General features: G+C 43.9%; 1 protein-coding gene across 8 annotated transcripts in view; it reads left to right on the plus strand.

Moving 5' to 3' along the window:
- The window catches only part of RPH3AL (rabphilin 3A like (without C2 domains)), a 645411-nt gene that overhangs the window by 312049 nt on the left and 312214 nt on the right, over nucleotides 1-21148 (plus strand). For all 8 annotated transcript variants that reach the window (XM_063953881.1, XM_063953878.1, XM_063953877.1 and 5 more), the window contains one exon: nucleotides 19741-19827. In XM_063953881.1, the coding sequence (XP_063809951.1) occupies nucleotides 19741-19827 (87 nt within the window). The remainder of the gene's footprint in view (nucleotides 1-19740; nucleotides 19828-21148) is intronic.

Consider the following 21148-nt stretch of genomic DNA (forward strand, 5'->3'; position numbering starts at 1 on the left):
GGATCCTTCAAAGTCACAAAACAGCCTACTATTTAACCTAGAGGTTCTCAAATTCGGTCCTCGGGGGCACACACAGTGTATGTTTTGCAGGTCTCCTCACAGAATCGCAAGTGAAATAATTAGCTCCACCTGTGGACCTTTTAAAATGTGTCAGTGAGTAATTAATACACCTGTGCACCTGCTGGGTAACCTGCAAAACATGCACTGTGTGTGCCCCCGAGGACTGAGTTTGAGAACCTCTGATTTAACCATATCAGTGGTTTATATCAGTGACGTGCGGTGAGGTCTTTGGCTGGGGAGGCACATATATATCTCCATCTGCCCCCTCTCTCACTTGAGATGTGTGTTAAGGCCAGAGTGTAGGTGCCGCTCAGGGCCGGTGCAAGGGTGTTCGGCGCCCTCCCTCCCTTAACTCATAAAGGGACAGCGTGCATCACAAAAGAGGGGTGTGGTCTCCCAAGGAAGGGGCGTGGACACAATAGCACCTGAGAACAGTACCTCCAATTCAAATTACGCCACACTGTAGCGCAATCTTATTCACATTACACTGTATGCAGGCAGGAACGCTGAGGGGGAGATATAGGGAGAGTGAGGGCAGGGACGCTGACGGGGAGGGTGAGGGCAGGGACGCTGAGGGGGAAATACAGGGAGGGTGAGGGCAGGGACGCTTAGGGGGAGATACAGGGAGGGTGAGGGCAGGGACGCTGATGGGGAGGGTGAGGGCAGGGACGCTTAGGGGGAGATACAGGGAGAGTGAGGGCAGGGACGCTGAGGAGGAGATACAGGGAGAGTGAGGGCAGGGATGCTGAGGGAGATACAGGGAGGGTGAGGGCAGGGACACTGAGGGGGGAGATACTGGGAGGGTGAGGGCAGGGACGCTGAGGGGGGAGATACTGGGAGGGTGAGGGCAGGGATGCTGACGGGGAGTTAGAGGGCAAGTGAGGGTAGGGATGCTGAGAGGGAGTTACAGGGAGGGTGCGGGCATGGACGCTACTGGGGTGTTATAGGGAGAGTAAGTGCATGGGTGTTAGAGGAAGGGTGAGGGTAGGGACGCTGACAAGGAGTTAGAGGGATCATGAGGGACGAGTTACAGGGACGGTAAGGGCAGTAGAACTGAAGAGGGAGTTACAGGGAGGGTGAGGACAGGGGCCTAAAAAATTGATTAGAATAAACAAATGCTCTAAATCCCCCCAACCGTCACTTACCAGATATGTGCAGTGCCTCCTCACTTCTTCAGTCTGTCACACGTGGGTCTCTATCAGTGATTGTGCGGGACAGGACTCGGAGCTGATAGTGTGGTTTCCGCTCACCACCGGCAAAGCTCTTGACTGTGGGCTGGGTCTGGATCCCATCTTTATGTGCCTGGGGGGGTACATGGCACACACTTTGGTTAGAGGGGGGGTACACGGCACACACTTTAGCTAGAGCGGGGGACACGGCACACACTTTAGCTAGGAGGGGGAGGGGGGGACATGGCACACACTTTAGTTAGAGGGGGGACACGGCACGCACTTTAGTTACGAGGGGGTGGGGGGACATGGCACACACTTTAGTTAGTAGGGGGAGGGGGGGACACGGCACACACTTTAGTTAGAGGGGGACACACGACACACACTTTAGTTAGGAGAGGGGACATGACACATACTTTAGTTAGTAGGGGGAGGGGGGGACACGGCACACACTTTAGTTAGGAGGGGGTGGGGGGACATGACACACACTTTAGTTAGTAGGGGGAGGGGGGGGGGACACGGCACACACTTTAGTTAGAGGGGGGGACACGACACACACTTTAGTTAGGAGGGGGGGTATGGCACACACTTTAGTTAGGAGGGGGGGTATGGCACACACTTTAGTTAGTAGGGGGAGGGGGGACACGGCGCACACTTTATTTAGAGGGGGGGGACACAGCACACACTTTAGTTAGGAGGGGGAGGGGGGACACAGCACACACTTTAGTTAGAGGGGGGGACATGGGACACACTTTAGTTAGGAGGGGGGGACATGGCACACACTTTAGTTAGGAGGGGGAGGGGGGGGGACATGGCAAACACTTTAGTTAGGGGGGGACATGACATACACTTTAGTTAGGAGGGGGAGGGGGGGACATGGCAAACACTTTAGTTAGGGGGGGACATGACATACACTTTAGTTAGGAGGAGGAGAGAGACATGGCACATACTTTAGTTAGTAGGGGGAGGGGGGGGACACAGTAGACAGATCTGCCGTTCCGCTCTCCCCCCTCCACCCTGTACCGCTGCTGGTGCGCCCCATGTCTTCCGCTCTCCCCCCCCCCCTCCTGCTGCACTGTGTCTTCCGCTCTGCCTGCCTGTGTGTGACAGGCGTCGGTCCGGCAGTGGCAGCAAGGACAGTGCTCTGCAGTGAGTAAGGAGGCAGGGAGGGGGGAGCCGCTCTAGTCAGCGCCGCATCTCGGCGTCCCGGCACCGCCGCAGCAATACCTGACGGGTCTCGTCGCTTCTCCTGCCCGCGTCTATGTGATTGGACCAGCGGATCCAGCACTGGATCCGCTGTCCAATCACCGGTGCCTCGCTAGCAGGGGCGTGCTTTCCCTGCCAGCGAGGCACTTGTATAAGTGCCGCATTCCCCTTCTTTTTGAATGGGCTTTTACAGCCCAGCGCATGGCCCCGCCCCCCGCTTTGTCCCCGTTTCCACTGGCTACGGGAGGCACTAGCTACTAGTGCCTCCCAAACTAATTACATGGACTACAATGATTATAATAATATAAAGTGGATACATATGACACAGAATGTGTCATATGTATCTGCTTTGTATTATTTTAGTCATTAATGACAGGGGAGGCACTGCCTCCCCTGCCTCCCCTGACTGCACGTCCCTGGTTTATATAGAAGTAATGTAGATGTACAGCTGCACTCACAGTTATAAATACTGCAGACTCTCAGCATGGAGTGGAGCTTGAGTGGAACTCATTAACAACCAGCTGTTGAGGAGTAAATTTACTGAGGTGGGAGTTTTTTAGAAATGGTGATGTTGCCCATAGCAACCAATCAGATTCTACTTAACATTTATATAGCTGCTTTTATAAGATAATAGAATCTGATTGGTTGCTATGGGCAACATCACCAGTTCTCAAAAACCCCCACCTTAGTAAATCGTTGATTGGAGTGTGGAATGCAGTATATCGAGGGTCTCACTAAGCTAAGTGTAACACATCCATTTCCCACTGTGGCACTCTAACACAGTGACAAGATGGCACTGCGCATGCGCAGAAGACCAAATGGTGGCCATCTTTTTAAAAGACTTGATGCCTTCCCGAAAGATCATCATTCAGACTGTACAGTAGAACTTTCCAGGCTTTAACATCCCCCATCGCTACAGGCTTCTCCATGTTACACAAACATTTATTTTTGCTTTACTGTAGCAATGGCAAAAAATTGACTGCTGTTACTCTCAATGTTGTTGATGTCTTCCATACTTTTAAAACTCGATTCATGCAAGGTCTATTTGCCTATTTTGGATTTCCACTCCGAGTCTTTTCTATAATAATGCCATTTCTAATATGTACACAGAAAATGCAAGGACCCATACAGTATTTTGGATTTTCCCATTTTCACTCCTAGGAATTTTCCCAATGTTTCATCTTGCAGAAGTTATTTTTTTTGTGGTTGGATGTGCACCCTGGTAGCCTCTGGTTCAAATATGTCTCCAGCTGCTGGCTTATCCAGTGACACATACTTATTCTGCATTTCAGATTTCAACTTTTCTTTAATTTGTGCTGTTTCATTAAATATAACATCTTTTGACTTGACAATGTTTCTAGTAATTATATTCCAGTTTGTACCCTTTTCTTTCATGATAATAACCAAGCATGATATATTTCATAGATTGTGAATCCAGCTTGCATCTTCTCTCTTTTGGCATGTGTATATAGGCGGTACTTCCAAAAACTCTGAGACCCATTACACTTTGTTTTCTTTCTGACCATGTTTCATTTGGTATTTTTCTTGTAAGGCAACTTTGGGAGCACAATTCTTATAGTAAACTGCTGTCTAAGTCGGCATCCTTAGGCATGTATCTGGCTTTCTCCACTAATGTGTGATTTGCATGCTTACACCAATCTGTTCTGGTGTTAACATGATTGTCAATTGATTGTAAATTCATTGCTTCTTTAGAAAGAATTACACATCTTTATTTAGATATTGTCCTCCATTGTCAGATCTTAAGGTCTACAGTCTGTGACAGGTTTGATTTTTACCTAATCTCTTGTAGTCCACAATTTTCTTCAGATGTTTCTTTAATGAAATTAATGTATGTCCTTCTTGAGAAATCATTGATGAATGTTATGAAGTATCTGTATCCACTTGTTGACTTGACTTCCATCGGACCAGACACATCTGTATGCAAGAGCTCCAATGGTGCTTCAGCTCTACTTGCTGACTTTGGAAATGGTTGACGGCTTTGCTTTCCTGTTGTACAGGTTTCACATATGTTTTTCTTTACATCAGTCACTGATATTGCTGTGACCATCCCATTTAGTAAATTCTGGACACTGTCTTATACAAGGAGACCAAGGGGGGGGAATGTAATAAGGTGTGAGAATCAGAAAGTGAAAGATTTTGGTAGAATTCTCTTGTTTTTTAAAAGTGGCAATCCATTTACATGGCAAAACCAGGTTGATTTTGCCATGTAAATGATTGCCACTTTTAAAAAACAAGAGAATTCTACCAAAATCTCTCACTTTCTGATTCTTACACCCTATATCATTCCCCTCCCTACCCCAAATCTTCTGTGCCAGAGTTCTATAGACTGTGAGTCAGATTTTATGCTGGAGGAAGAGAAATACAGATGCACACTCCTAGCACTAAGAACACTGATAGTAAGAATAATTTAAATAAACCCTCACAATTAACTTGGAGTATTAGTGAAGTTCTTAGCATGCATTTGAGCAAATATGCAGGCCCATGTACCGCGACCAGGTGACTTCATCACATGGGTCCCTAACATCCATAATACTATCACATTATATAAATGTATCAGTGTCTTACCTTCCAATAGTGCCCTTATCAATGTGTGATCTGAAATGCAGGAACCTTGTTGATTAAAACACCCAAGGATAAATTGGTGGGGTGCCAATACCAGAGAAAGCAAGAAATACTGATAGTGAGAATAATTTAAATAAATCCTCACGATTAACATGGAGTATAAGTGAAGTTCTTAGCACACATTTGCGCAAATATGCGGGCCCATGTACCGCAACCAGGTGACTTCATCACATGGGCCCCTGACATACCTAATACTATCACCTTATATAAATGTATCAAGGGCTTACCTTCCAATAGCGCCCTTATCTTATGAGTCAGATGTTATCAGCGCTTAACACTGTTCTGTTTCAAGGACATAAAATTGATGCATACAATGCACTTTACTTTTGCAAAATGGTAATGATAGTGATAGCTATTAGATTTGTTCCCATATCTTGTACATTATGCATATCTTGAATTTCTGTAAATTCTGTTGGTTTTAGTCCCCACAGTATTGTCAAGTGGGTAGACAGTCTCAACTTTGGTAGCTATAAACACTTCATTTCCAAATCCTTAAGTTTTTATAGGATCATATGTGGCTACAGCTGAAATGCCTGGAAGCTCATGAGTCAGTATACCAACAATCCTTTCTGCAGCTTTCTGTGACGATCAAAGTTGTCTCATCTTTGCTGTTGCACTTCTAATTCTGCATAGCATTTACATTCTGCTTACATTCAAATGTTTTGTAACTTATTTTGTGACCTATAGGGGAGAATTCAAATGTTATTGCTCCCGATCCAGGACGGGAGATCGCAGGGGGATATATACAATTGATGTCCTCTATCACTCTGATCGCACCCATTAGTGTCTGGTTTAGCCACGTAAAGTGGCTAAACCCGACTAAACTAATGGGTGCGATTGTGAAAAGTGTAGTTTGGGCACCCAAACGGATCACTTTTCACACATTTCAACTCACCACCCCCGGTGGGTGCAAGCTGAAATGTAGACACCGGCAGCCGATTGTGCACGAATGGAGCTACATTTGAATATCTCCATTGGGCACCATCTAGTGGTTGCTGGCCAAAAATTCATTTGAATCTATCCCTTTGTATGTAATGTTGCATTTTCAACATTTAACTCAACTGACACAGATTCTTGGAACTTTAGCAGTTTTGTCATGACAATTTCTTTAGTTAACAAAGCTACCACCAGAAAGTCAAACTCTGGCATTCAATTTTGGAGCATCGCCATGGCAATCTCCTAGTTATCTAATTGGACTCCTACAAATCATACCTGCTGGGAAATGCACATCAATTTGTCGGTGTAGTCATACTGGTGCATTCACATAACTTGGTATTATACAATACACCCCTCAAATCAATTATTTTCATTAGACCCCTATCTTTATATGCTGCCTATAGATCTGTCCACATCTCTTTTGTGTTAATCTTCATGTGCTGCCTCCAGTGCTGTTCACATGTCTTTTGTTGACACTTCCCATGTTTGATAGAATACATGTATTTCTCACCACTTAATCCAGTTGTCCCCATGGCTCTTTCTATATCTGGGTTTGGACTGTCACCAGGGTCAACTGTGACTTTCCACAATCCTTCATGCTTTAATTGCATTTCTGTTTGAGACTTCCATGTAGTATAATTTTCTGCACCTCTTAATTTAATGAATTCCATCGTGGGTGTAACTCCTGTATGCCCACTGACATAGTTAAACAGCTTCAGTGCTTTGCTTTACTATCTGTATTGACAGGCTCTGCTGGAAACACTCTGTGCTGTCTTCACTCTGAGCCTGGAAATACTCTGCTTTTCTCTATCGTCCTAGTGGATGCTGGGGTTCCTGAAAGGACCATGGGGAATAGCGGCTCCGCAGGAGACAGGGCACAAAAAGTAAAGCTTTAGGATCAGGTGGTGTGCACTGGCTCCTCCCCCTATGACCCTCCTCCAAGCCTCAGTTAGATTTTTGTGCCCGGCCGAGAAGGGTGCAATCTAGGTGGCTCTCCTAAAGAGCTGCTTAGAAAAGTTTAGCTTAGGTTTTTTATTTTACAGTGAGTCCTGCTGGCAACAGGATCACTGCAACGAGGGACTTAGGGGAGAAGAAGTGAACTCACCTGCGTGCAGGATGGATTGGCTTCTTGGCTACTGGACATTAGCTCCAGAGGGACGATCACAGGTACAGCCTGGATGGTCACCGGAGCCTCGCCGCCGGCCCCCTTGCAGATGCTGAAACGAGAAGAGGTCCAGAATCGGCGGCAGAAGACTCCTCAGTCTTCTTAAGGTAGCGCACAGCACTGCAGCTGTGCGCCATTTTCCTCTCAGCACACTTCACACGGCAGTCACTGAGGGTGCAGGGCGCTGGGAGGGGGGCGCCCTGGGAGGCAAATGAAAACCTTTTTTGGCTAAAAATACCTCACATATAGCCTCCGGGGGCTATATGGAGATATTTAACCCCTGCCAGAATCCGTTAAGAGCGGGAGACGAGGCCGCCGAAAAAGGGGCGGGGCCTATCTCCTCAGCACACAGCGCCATTTTCCCTCACAGAAAGGCTGGAGGGAAGGCTCCCAGGCTCTCCCCTGCACTGCACTACAGAAACAGGGTTAAAACAGAGAGGGGGGGGCACTAATTTGGCGTTAGAAATATATAAAAAAGATGCTATAAGGGAAAACACTTATATAAGGTTGTCCCTATATAATTATAGCGTTTTTGGTGTGTGCTGGCAAACTCTCCCTCTGTCTCTCCAAAGGGCTAGTAGGTCCTGTCCTCTATCAGAGCATTCCCTGTGTGTGTGCTGTGTGTCGGTACGTGTGTGTCGACATGTATGAGGACGATGTTGGTGAGGAGGCGGAGCAATTGCCTGTAATGGTGATGTCACTCTCTAGGGAGTCGACACCGGAATGGATGGCTTATTTAGGGAATTACGTGATAATGTCAACACGCGCCAAGGTCGGTTGACGACATGAGACGGCCGACAAACAATTAGTACCGGTCCAGACGTCTCAAAAACACCGTCAGGGGTTTTTAAAACGCCCGTTTACTTTAGTCGGTCGACACAGACACAGACAGGGACACTGAATCCAGTGTCGACGGTGAATAAACAAACGTATTCCTTATTAGGGCCACACGTTAAGGGCAATGAAGGAGGTGTTACATATTTCTGATACTACAAGTACCACAAAAGAGGGTATTATGTGGGATGTGAAAAAACTACCGTAGTTTTTCCTGAATCAGATAAATTAAATGAAGTGTGTGATGATGCGTGGGTTCCCCCCGATAGAAAATATGGGCGGTATACCCTTTCCCGCCAGAAGTTAGGGCGCGTTGGGAAACACCCCTTAGGGTGGATAAGGCGCTCACACGCTTATCAGAACAAGTGGCGGTACCGTCTATAGATAGGGCCGTCCTCAAGGAGCCAGCTGACAGGAGGCTGGAAAAATATCATAAAAAGTATATACACACATACTGGTGTTATACTGCGACCAGCGATCGCCTCAGCCTGGATGTGCAGAGCTGGGGTGGCTTGGTCGGATTCCCTGACTAAAAATATTGATACCCTTGACAGGGACAGTATTTTATTGACTATAGAGCATTTAAAGGATGTATTTCTATATATGCGAGATGCACAGAGGGATATTTGCACTCTGGCATCAAGAGTAAGTGCGATGTCCATATCTGCCAGAAGATGTTTATGGACACGACAGTGGTCAGGTGATGCAGATTCCAAACGGCACAAAGGTGTATTGCCGTATAAAGGAAGAGGAGTTATTTGGGGTCGGTCCATCGGACCTGGTGGCCACGGCAACTGCTGGAAAATCCACCGTTTTTACCCTAAGTCACATCTCTGCAGAAAAAGACACCGTCTTTTCAGCTTCAGTCCTTTCGTCCCTATAAGAGTCATATCTGCCCAGGGATAGAGGAAAGGGAAGAAGACTGCAGCAGGCAGCCCATTCCCAGGAACAGAAGCGTTCCACCGCTTCTGACAAGCTCTCAGCATGACGCTGAGACCGTACAGGACCCCTGGATCCTACAAGTAGTATCCCAGGGGTACAGTTTGGAATGTCGAGACGTTTCCCCTGCGCAGGCTCCTGAAGTCTGCTTTACCAAGGTCTCCCTCCGACAAGGAGGCAGTATGGGAAAAAATTCACGAGCTGTATTCCCAGCAGGTGATAATTAAATTACCCCTCCTACAACAAGAAAAGGGGGTATTATTCCACACTATATTGTGGTACTGAAGCCAGAAGGCTAGGTGAGACCTATTCTAAATCTAAAAAAATTTGAACACTTACAAAGGTTCAAATCAAGATGGAGTCACTCAGAGCAGTGATAACGAACCGGGAAGAAGGGGACTATCTGGTGTCCCGAGACATCAGGGATGCTTACCTCCATGTCCCAAATTTGCCCTTATCACTAAGGGTACCTCAGGTTCGTGGTACAGAACTGTCACTATCAGTTTCAGACGCTGCCGTTTGGATTGTCTACGGCACCCCGGGTCTTTACCAAAGTAATGGCCGAAATGATGGTTCTTCTTCGAAGAAAAGGCGTCTTAATTATCCCTTACTTGGACGATCTCCTGATAAGGGCAAAGTCCAGGGAACAGTTGGAGGTCGGAGTAGCACTATCTCGGATACTGTTACAACAGCAGGGGTGGATTCTAAATATTCCAAAATCGCAGCTGATCCCGACAACAAGTCTCCTGTGCTTAGGGATGATTCTGGACACAGTCCAGAAAAAGGTGTTTCTCCCGGAAGAGAAAGCCAGGGAGTTATCCGAGCTAGTCAGGAACCTCCTAAAATCAGTGCATCATTGCACAAGGGCCATGGTAAAAAAATGGTGACTTCCTTCGAAGCAATTCCAGTCGGCAGATTTCATGCAAGAACTTTTCAGTGGGATCTGCTGGACAAATGGTCCGGATCGCATCTTCAGATGCATCAGCGGATAACCCTATATCCAAGGACAAGGGTGTCTCTCCTGTGGTGGTTACAGAGTGCTCATCTTCTAGAGGGCCGCAGATTCGGCATTCAGTTTTGGATGTTGGTGACCACGGAGGCCAGCCCGAGAGGCTGGGGAGCAGTCACACAAGGAAAAAATTTCCAGGGAGTGTGATCAAGTCTGGAGATTTTTCTCCACATAAATATAGCTAAGGGTAAATTTATAATGCTCTAAGCTTAGCAAGACCTCTGCTTCAAGGTCAGCCGGTATTGATCCAGTGGGATAAAACATCACGGCAGTCGCCCACGTAAATAGACAGGGCGGCACAAGAAGCAGGAGGGCAGTGGCAAAAACTGCAAGGACTTTTCGCTGGGCGGAAAATCATGTGATAGCACTGTCAGCAGTGTTTCATTCCGGGAATGGAGACTGGGAAGCAGACTTCCTCAGTAGGCACGACCTCCACCCGGCAGAGTGGGAACTTCATGGGGAAGTTTTCCACATAATTGTAAACCGTTGGGAATTACCAAAGGTTGACATGATGGCGTCCCGTCTGAACAAAAAACGGGACAGGTATTGCGCCAGGTTAAGAGACCCTCAGGCAATAGCTGTGGACGTTCTGGTAACACCGTGGGTGTACCAGTCGGTGTATGTGTTCCATCCTCTGCTTTTCATACCTAAGGTACTGAGAATTATAAGACGTAGAGGAGTAAGAACTATACTCATGGCTCCGGATTGGCCAAGAAGGACTTGGTACCCGGAACTTCAAGAGATGCTCACAGAGGACTTATGGCCTCTGCCGCTAAGAAGGGACTTGTTTCAGCAAGTACCATGTCTGTTCCAAGACTTACCGCAGCTGCGTTTGACGGCATGGCGGTGGAACGCCGGATCCTAAGGGAAAAGGCATTCAGGAAGAGGTCATTCCTACCCTGGTCAAAGCCAGAAAGGAGGTGACCGCACAACATTATCACCACATGTGGCGAAAATATGTTGCGTGGTGTGAGGCCAGGAAGGCCCCACGAAGAAATTTCAACTCGGTCGATTCCTGCATTTCTTGCAAACAGGAGTGTCTATGGGCCTCAAATTGGGGTCCATTAAGGTTCAAATTTCGGCCCTGTCGATTTTTCTTCCAGAAAGAATTGGCTTCAGTTCCTGAAGTCCAGAAGTTTGTCAAGGGAGTATTGCATATACAACCCCCTTTTGTGCCTCCAGTGGCACTGTGGGATCTCAACGTAGTTCTGGGATTCCTCAAAACACATTGGTTTAAAACCAGTCAAATCTGTGGATTTGAAGCATCTCACATGAAAAGTGAACATGCTCTTGGACCTGGCCTGGACCAGGCGAGTGTCAAATTGGTGGTTTTTTTCTCAAAAAAGCCCATATCTGTTTGTCCATTCGGACAGGGCAGAGCTGCGGACTCGTCCCCAGTTCTCTCCCTAAGGTGGTGTCAGTGTTTCACCTGAACCAGCTTATTGTGGTGTCTTGCGCCTACTAGGGACTTGGAGGACTCCAAGTTGCTAGATGTGGTCAGGGCCCTGAAAATATAGGTTCCAGGACGGCTGGGGTCAGGAAAACTGACTTGCTGTTATCCTGTATGCACCCAACAAACTGGGTGCTCTTGCTTTTAAGCAGACTTTTGCCAAGTTGGATGTGTAATACAATTCAGCTTGCACATTCTGTGGCAGGCCTGCCACAGCCAAAATATGTAAATGCCCATTCCACAAGGAAGGTGGGCTCATCTTGGGCGGCTGCCCGAGGGGTCTCGGCTTTACAACTTTGCCGAGCGGCTATTTAGTCAGGGGCAAACACGTTTGTAAAATCCTACAAATTTGATACCCTGGCTAAGGAGGACCTGGAGTTCTCTCATTCGGTGCTGCAGAGTCATCCGCACTCTCCCGCCCGTTTGGGAGCTTTGGTATAATCCCCATGGTCCTTTCAGGAACCCCAGCATCCACTAGGACGATAGAGAAAATAAGAATTTACTTACCGATAATTCTATTTCTCGGAGTCCGTAGTGGATGCTGGGCGCCCATCCCAAGTGCGGATTATCTGCAATACTTGTACATAGTTACAAAAATCGGGTTATTATTGTTGTGAGCCATCTTTTCAGAGGCTCCGCTGTTATCATACTGTTAACTGGGTTCAGATCACAGGTTGTACAGTGTGATTGGTGTGGCTGGTATGAGTCTTACCCGGGATTCATAAATCCTTCCTTATTGTGTACGCTCGTCCGGGCACAGTACCTAACTGAGGCTTGGAGGAGGGTCATAGGGGGAGGAGCCAGTGCACACCACCTGATCCTAAAGCTTTACTTTTTGTGCCCTGTCTCCTGCGGAGCCGCTATTCCCCATGGTCCTTTCAGGAACCCCAGCATCCACTACGGACTCCGAGAAATAGAATTATCGGTAAGTAAATTCTTATTTTTCCTCTGTCTTTGCATGTGTCTAATGGTCTCTATGGGTTGCTGGGCATTTCAGGTGCTTGGGACCTTTGTTCCTGACACTTGTGTGCCTGGGCCCATAAACTGTTGAAATACATGACAGAGTAGTAGTACACACCAGCCGAGTCACAAAACAACCCACTATTTAACTAATGTAGTGTTTTTTTAGCAGTAATGTGGATGTATGACAGTCGATCGGTTGCTCCCAAACTCTGGAAAACAGACCATGGATGATCAAATTGGTTAAATCCGTTTGATTTAACAAATTTATCTGAACAAACATATTAGTTTGTTTTCCAGCATATGGGCGCAAATAGTTAATTATAATTTGCTCCCATACATTGCCAGATTTTTGTTCCTGCTAGACAGATTGCACAGATCAGTCTTTAGGTGTGTACGTAGCTTAACACAGTGACAAGAATGCGGCGCGCACACGCAGAAGATCAAATGGCAGCCATCTTGGTAAAAGCCTTGATGCCTTCCCGAAAGGAGCAACATTGAGACTGCGCAGTACAGCTCTTCAGGCTACAATAATCTGTACTTAGACCTGTGCTTTTAATATCTTTATTGGTGATATTGCAAACGGTATTGAAGGTTGGCAGATTACACAGAGGTATATAACAGGGTAGCTACATCAGTAGGGGTCTAATACAAATGACTGATGAGCTAGGTAGACTAGAAGAATGATCAAGAGTGTGGCAACTAAAGTTTAAAGCCAAAAAATGCCACTACTGAAGAGTAAAGGGATCTAGGAGTCACTATTTCAAGTGACTCAAGGCAGGTAAGCAGTGTAACAAAGCAATGAGAAAGGCAAGTCAGATACTTGGTTGCATAGGGAGAGGAATCAGTAGCTAAAAGAAAGAAGTAATAATGCCACTGTATACTGTAGGTAATTGGTACAGCCTCACCTAGAATACTGTGTTCAGTTCTGGAGGCTACATCTCCAGAAGGTTGTAATTACATTAGAGACTATACAGGGCAACTAAAATGCTGCATGGCCTACACCACAAAACGTATCTGAAAAGATCTTAATATGTATAGTTTGGAGTAGAGAAGGGAAAGGGGGGACATTATAGAAACTTTAAATTATATCAAGCACTTTAACAAGGTACAGGAGGGAAACATTCTTCAAAGGAAGAGAAGTATTAGAACATGAGGACATGCACTGAAAGTGGAGGGAGGGAGGTTCAGAGGAAATTTGAGGAAAATGACTTCACAGAAAGGGTAGTGGATAGGTGGAATAGTTTCCCATCAGAGGTAGTAGATGCTAATGCAATAGAGCAAGTTAAACATGCTTTGCATAGACATTAAAATTTCTTTACAAAGAACTAAGGATCAAATAGGGTTTGAGGTTAATATAAGATTAAAAAGGGGTAGATTAGATGGGCCTAATGATTATAATATGCCGTCAAATTCTGTTTCTAAATTAACCTGTATTTGTTTGATAAAAATTTGGAGCTTGGATAAATTTAATCTTTCAGTAGGACTATGATCTTATTGCTTATTCAAAGCCATAATCTCAGTCCAATTAAGAATCTAACCTGAAAATTGGGGTGCATAAGCGTCATCCAACTAACCTGTGCAACCTTGAGCTAATCTGTCTGGAAAAGTGTGCCAAACACATTGTACATAATTACCTATAAATACTTAATCCTTTTATTGGGACACAAGGTAGCTCTGCAAAATATTAATTTATCAGGATTACATTCTTAAGCAAATGGCGTAATTTGTTATGTTGATATTGTTAGTAACAAAACAATGTCACATTAACGAAAAATACTTTGAGTTTCCATATTACATGCACAAATATCACACAGAACAACATTTCAGCATTGCATTTGTTATTCAGTAATCTAATTGGCCAATAATCTGAATAAATTTGCAAAGTACTGTATACACTATATAAAGAATGTGTCAAAACAAAAATTAAGGTTCTAATGACCCTTACTAAAATGATGCTATTGTGAACAGCTGTTTACACTTGAAATCCTTGTTACAAAATCTTGAGCTTGTCCAATTGTTAAGTTCCTCACACTTTAGTTTGTCGCTGGCTTCTGTGCCCTTCTCTCTCTCTCTCTCTCTCTCTCTCTGCTTTGATTGAATGGTTACCGACTCTATCTATCTATCTATCTATCTATCTATCTATCTATCTATCTATCTATCTATCTATCTAATGATATAACTGATGTGAATAGCCCTACTTATTATAGGTATTTCAATGAGAATTATGCCATGATCATTAAATAGATTTCTATAGCATACATTGTGCATTTAAACATATGGATAAAATTAATATTACTCGTTACATGTTTATTCCCCAAGAGCTAGCTTTTAATTCCAGTTTCAAGGTACTGTAACTTGCATATTTTCTGGCATTCTAGTTTGCTTTTTTGTGGTAGAGAAAGGTATTTCTACAAATGTAATTGTTCTCTTTCAGTAAATGTTATAATGATGACCATAAGGACAGTTCCAATGTCTTAACTCTTTCCTCTGAAGTCAATTTTGACAAATCACATCAAGCTGTAGCACCAGATTATAGCTCAAGAAAATTCTAATTGCATATACAGGTCCCCCAAGCTTCATAATTGTTTGTTAAACTGGAATTAGCTCTCATATTAATGTACCACTAATACCGTTAGGGAATACTGGTCTTTTACTCTGGAAATACAATTCCAAATGCTTCCAGTATTATTCGAGCTGTTTGTCCTCTTAAAGCTTATTGTACCTATTCTGAATTCCATCCTGCAGTTATGTTCATCTATTAACTCAGCTTTAATAAACTCCCATAGTGAATTCTAATTTTAGTCTAGCTTTGATGGCATTAAAACACCAGGGGGCAATGCAATAGGGTTTGAGAATCAAAAAGTGAGAGATTTTGTGAGAGTTTATTATTTATTTATTACCAGTTATTTATTTAGCACACACATATTCCGCAGCGCTTTACAGAGAATACTTGGCCATTCACATCCGTCCCTGCCCCAGTGGAGCTTACAATCTATATTCCCTATCACATGTACAAACAGACACATTCACACTAGGGTTAGTTTTTGTTGGAAGCCAATTAACCTACCAGTATATTTTTGGATTGTGCTAGGAAACAGGAGTACCCGGAGAAAACCCACGCAAGTACTGGGAGAATATACAAACTCTGCACAGTTAGGGCCATGGTGGGAATCAAACCCATGACCTCAGTGCTGTGAGGCAGTAATGCTAACCATTACACCATCGATACTGCCCAAAAGTTCTCCTTTTTAAAAAAAAAAGAAAAAAAGTGGCAATCATCTACATGGCAAAATCAACTTGAATTAACCATAGATGCTACCACATTGCTTGCATCAAAATAAATATGTATCTCTGCCTGTATGCAGTTGTATGCACCTCTTGCTGTGTTCCCACGCCTATCTATATACTCTGCGTTAGGGATGCTGGCGGTCAGAATACTGACCGCAGCATACCAATGGTTAGAATCCCAACAGTATACTTGCCCCCCCGGTCCCCTGACCCCCCCCCCTTTCCATAACCTAAACCCTCCCCCCCACAGCCTAAACCTAACCCTCCCCAGTGGCGCCTAAACCTGCCCCCCCCCCCCCCCCCCAATTTGCATAGGATTCATCATATAAATAATACCCAAAAGTTCTGGACGACGAGGTTTGTTAGTGCTATGTGAATTTGCATGCAGTACAGACCTGCTGACCACAGCTCCAGTGTTGTAATGGATTCACAACAATCTACATGGCAGTGATAGTTATCACAGAGCTCTAGAACATGACTACTTGAGCTGATCATCCCTGTGGAAGAACAACTCCATACAGTGTCTGCCACGGTGACAGTTGTCAAGAAGGATGGTTCCATCCGTATCTGCATTGACCTGGTCCATTTGAACAATGCCCTTATGCGACCACACCTCCCCTAAACGGCTGTGCAACAAGTTATTGATGAAATACCAAATGCCATCCGGCGCTACATAGTGTTTTATCAGTGGAAAATAGCTATTTCATTATATTTTTGCTTTACAAAAAATACCACTGATATTAAAAAAATGACCAGCACAAAATTAATTATACTGGTCATGTCATACAATGAAAAGTACCCTATTAAGGAATTACAATGTGTGTTTTAATTGGCTTGTATGCCTTTTAATCATACACTGTACGTAATATATATTTAGTTTCAAGCTTTACATTAGCTTTTCATGGTTTCCTGTTCTTTTTAATACAGATGATTTTATGTATAATTATCTTTCATTTGCAACCTGCTGATCTCAAAGTAAAAGTGCTTTCAATTTCAATAATTTTTGTGAGAAATATGATTTCTTATTAGACTGTAAATGTGAAGAGGACATCCGACATGCAAGTACCAAAATGAATGGCTTTCAAATAAATGAGACTTCAACCAGACAAGGATAACTGCTATTTTAGGCACTCATTCCAGATAATTAGAAAAGCTATTTCTTCAGTGTATTAATAATCTATCATTCCATTAGTAAAATAATAGTAGAATACTTAACATTATATATTTACAGTTGCTGAGACATACGATCTTGTAATTGTGGCCTAAAATAGGTTAGTGACTACTACAGGTTGAGTATCCCATATCCAAATATTCCGAAATACGGAATATTCCAAAATACGGACTTTTTTGAGTGAGAGTGAAATAGTGAAACCTTTGTTTTTTGATGGCTCAATGTACACAAACTTGTGTGTGTAAGATATATATGAAACATAAATGATTTGTGTGAATGTACACACACTTTTTTTAATGCACAAAGTTATGAAAAATATTGGCTAAAATTACCTTCAGGCTGTGTGTATAAGGTGTATATGTAACATAAATGCATTCTGTGCTTAGACTTAGGTCCCATCACCATGATATCTCATTATGGTATCTTATTATTCCAAAATACGGAAAAATCCGATATCCAAAATACCTCTGGTCCCAAGCATTTTGGATAAGGGATACTCAACCTGTATATATTTTGTAGGCTGCTGGGACAAAGCCGCATCGGTCTTAATTAAATAATCTCTACCGTTTCCAAATCCCTTATGGATTTTCTGGAACAGCTTCATAATAGCAAAACTTTCTTATTTGCACTCTAATGACCATAAAGTATTTCAACCATCTTTAGAGCTTAATGGGTTATCCACTTTTACAGGATATTCCTGATTATTATTTTATTGTTTTTAGCAACCAAATGTTGCTTACCAGGTATCCGCACAGAATTTAGATATCAGAACTCTGGGGGTCATTCCAAGTTGATCGCTAGCTGCCGTTGTTCGCAGCGCAGTGATCAGGCTAAAAAATGGCATTTCTGCGCATGAGTATGCACCGCAATGCGCAGGTGCTTCGTACAGGTACAATGAGCATCGTGGGTTTGCACAGAGTCTAACGAACATTCCTGTCGCACGGCCGAACGCAGGAAGATTGACATGAAGTGGGCATTTCTGGGTGTCAACTGACCGTTTTCAGGGAGTGCTTAGAAAAATGCAGGCCTGGCAGAAAAAACGCAGGCGTGGCTGGGCATTCGCTGGGCGGGTGTGTGACGTCAAAAGCCGTCCCTCCGTCGTTAGAATCAACGCACACGAAGAGTAAGTTTAGGGCTGGTCTTGTTTTGCACAAAAAGATTTTGCAGGCGCTCTGCTGCACAAGTGTTCACACTTCTGCAAAACGAAAATACACTCCACAGTGGGCGGCGACAATGCGTTTGCACGGCTGCTAAAAACTGATGGTGAGCGATCAACTCAGAATTACCCCCTTTGTTACCTGTACACCAACATAAAAAGAGACAATCAAATGAATATGGTCTCAATTTGCCTAGGATTCATCTAATAAATAATACCCACTGGAGAATCTAACATATTCTAAATTAGAAATTAGCAGTGACCAGTGGTAAGCTATTAGTGAAACTGTACTGCTCTAAAATTATATCCTAAGGAGTCAGGTCCGGCAGCGAAATGGGTCTAATTCATTACCCCCACTCAGCACCCTTAGATTATGGTGCTTGTCCTAGCTTCAAGGTCTGGCATTGTTTAAAGTTGCAATTAAATATATATTAAAACAATTCCTGTACACAGCGTATTCAATTAAAAAATCCTTAGAAAAAAAGGCAGTGAGATTCACTTAAATCCTCAACCAGGGCTAGATCTCCCGCCATAAAGAAAAACAAACCTGGACTGGTTAGAGCAGTGTTTGGTACATCTATGGGGTGTGGTCAAAATCAGCATGTTTCTCCCCACTCCCAGAAGGTAGAGATAAAAGTTTGTTTGTGTGTGCAAATGCACTTTTTCACCAACTGTGTATCATTAGTAGTATGGTCATTGTCAGAATTCCATAAATTCTTTTTTGATTAATTAACTTTGTTGTTTTTTGTTTCTTTTTCATTTTTTATTCCAAGCATTAGGACTCAGAAGGAACATTATGAATCGGAAGGAATCTTCTGGGCAAAGCATCAGCTTTGAGTTTCTTAAAACACCTTCTATCTGTAATGAGTAAATTAGATTGCAAAAAGAAAGGAGAACAGTGATCTTGTCTAGAGTTTAATCTGTTGGTGAATTCAAAGTATTTTAAATGTTTTGAGGCATAATCACATTGAATACACGGTTGGCATTGTCCAGCCAATGCTTCCACTCCTCAATTGTGCATTGCGATTTGAAGATACAGATGTGTCAATCAATGTAGTTTGCTTAAAATAAATATCACTGAAAGGTTAGCAAAGATATACCACTTTGTTTTCCTGATACAAAATACAGATTGAGTGCACTTTAGGCGCTACCACCAAGAACGTGATTACCACTTGAGGGTCTATGAGGTATGTATTCGTGATTGTCCAAATAGTTCTTTAAACAACTTTTGGTTTTCGCAGGATATATTCTCCTACACTTTCTTAGAGGTTGAATCTCTCTTTGTTTGGAAGGTGGTCAGAATCAGCATACATATGCAAAAGGAGGAAATATCGCATATGGTGTAGTATTTCTTTAAAAATTAACAACAATACCTCTTTTGCTTGGATCTGGGCCCCTTGGTTACATTATTCCCAGAGAAATCACTCACTCATGTCCATAGTCTCCTCAGTCCTGCTTCTGTCCACTCCATGAAGGCCTCTTTTTCACAGACTCTTAATCCTTTACTAATCATACTACGTCCCCCCGATCCCCCCTGACCTATCCATGCCCCTCTGCTATCATTTCAGGCCCCCCCATCTTGCTCACTTTTCTTCATTTTAGAATTTGAAGTATCAGATTCTGATTGTGATTTGCTCAGATAATTTTGAACTGTATCCAACTTCTGTTCAATAAAAAGTAAAAAAGAAATATATCTTTACAAAATAGTCCTATGCTTATTTATATTGTATTTGTCTATTTTTCATTTCCAGAAAGTCTGCACTAAATGTGGTATTGAAACTGTTGGCACCCTGAAGCGACCCACGTGGCTCTGTAAAATCTGCAGTGAGCAAAGAGAGGTAAATTATTAAGTTATGTTTTGTCTGATCACTTCACTGGTTCATTTAAGCGTAGATTGAAGACACTTTTATATATACTGTATGAGTTAGATATCCAAATTCACAATTGCAATATCTCATTAGTAAATCTAAAAAAGTGTTTCATTGGTGGTCTAGCCCAGTGATGGCTAACCTTGACACTCCAGCTGTTGTTGAACTACACATCCCAGCATGCCCTGCATCAGTTTTAGCATGGCCAAACAGCAAAACTGTAGCAGGGCATGCTGGGATGTGTAGTTCAACAACAGCTGGAGTGTCAAGGTTAACCATCACTGGTCTAGCCAAAGCCTTAACGAGCACCAGTTTTCTGATACTCAATTTTTAAAGAAGTTTGCAAACCTGAGTCTCCTTTTACTATAGGGGAATACTATGTACAGTAGCATTTGCTTTCATAGGCCCTTCTCACATACTTGATGGTTTTAGTGCTGATACAGGTATATTATTTAGTGTCCTGGGCCTCATATCTCTGTTTGTAAACTCCACGGGTATCCTTCTGACCGGTTTCGCACCAAACCTGGTGCACTTTCCTACTTCTACTCCATTTTGTATTCTTCATTCTTTACACTCATTTTTCTCATACGTCCTAGAGGATGCTGGGGTCCACTTCATGAAAATGGGGTATAGACGGTTCCGCAGGAGCCATGGGCACTCTTAAGACTTTTCAATGGGTGTGAACTGGCTCCTCCCTCTATGCCCCTCCTCCAGACCTCAGTTTTAGAAATGTGCCCAGGCAGACTGGATGCACTCTAGGGGAGCACTACTGAGCTTCTCTGAAAAGACTTATGTTAGGTTTTTTGCTTTCAGGGAGAACTGCTGGCAACAGTCTCCCTGCTTCGTGGCACTGAGGGGGCAGAAGTAGGAACCAACTTCCTGAAGAGTTTCATGGCTCAGCTTCTGGCTGACAGGACACCATTAGCTCCTGAAGGGTACTGAACGCTAGCCGTGTCTAGATGCTCACTCCCACAGCACGCCGTCACCCCCCTCACAGAGCAAGAAGTCAGAAGACAGGTGAGTAGAAGAAGACAGATCTTCTATCAAGAAAAGTGACGGCTGAGGTACAGCGCGGCTGGTGGGAGCGCAGCGCGCCATTGCTGCCCACACACACAGGCACTGCAGGGTGCAGGGCGTGGGGGGGGGGGGCGCCCTGGGCAGCAAAAACACCTCTATAAACTGGCAAAAAGGAGGCATAAGATGCCCAATCACAGCCCTACCCCCGTCAGTAAAAATATTATGAAAAGTTTCTGAGGTAAAAAGGGCGGAGCTTCTTCCTCAGGCAGCCAGC

This window comes from Pseudophryne corroboree, chromosome 2 (assembly GCF_028390025.1).
Source record: "Pseudophryne corroboree isolate aPseCor3 chromosome 2, aPseCor3.hap2, whole genome shotgun sequence".
NCBI lineage: Eukaryota > Metazoa > Chordata > Amphibia > Anura > Myobatrachidae > Pseudophryne > Pseudophryne corroboree.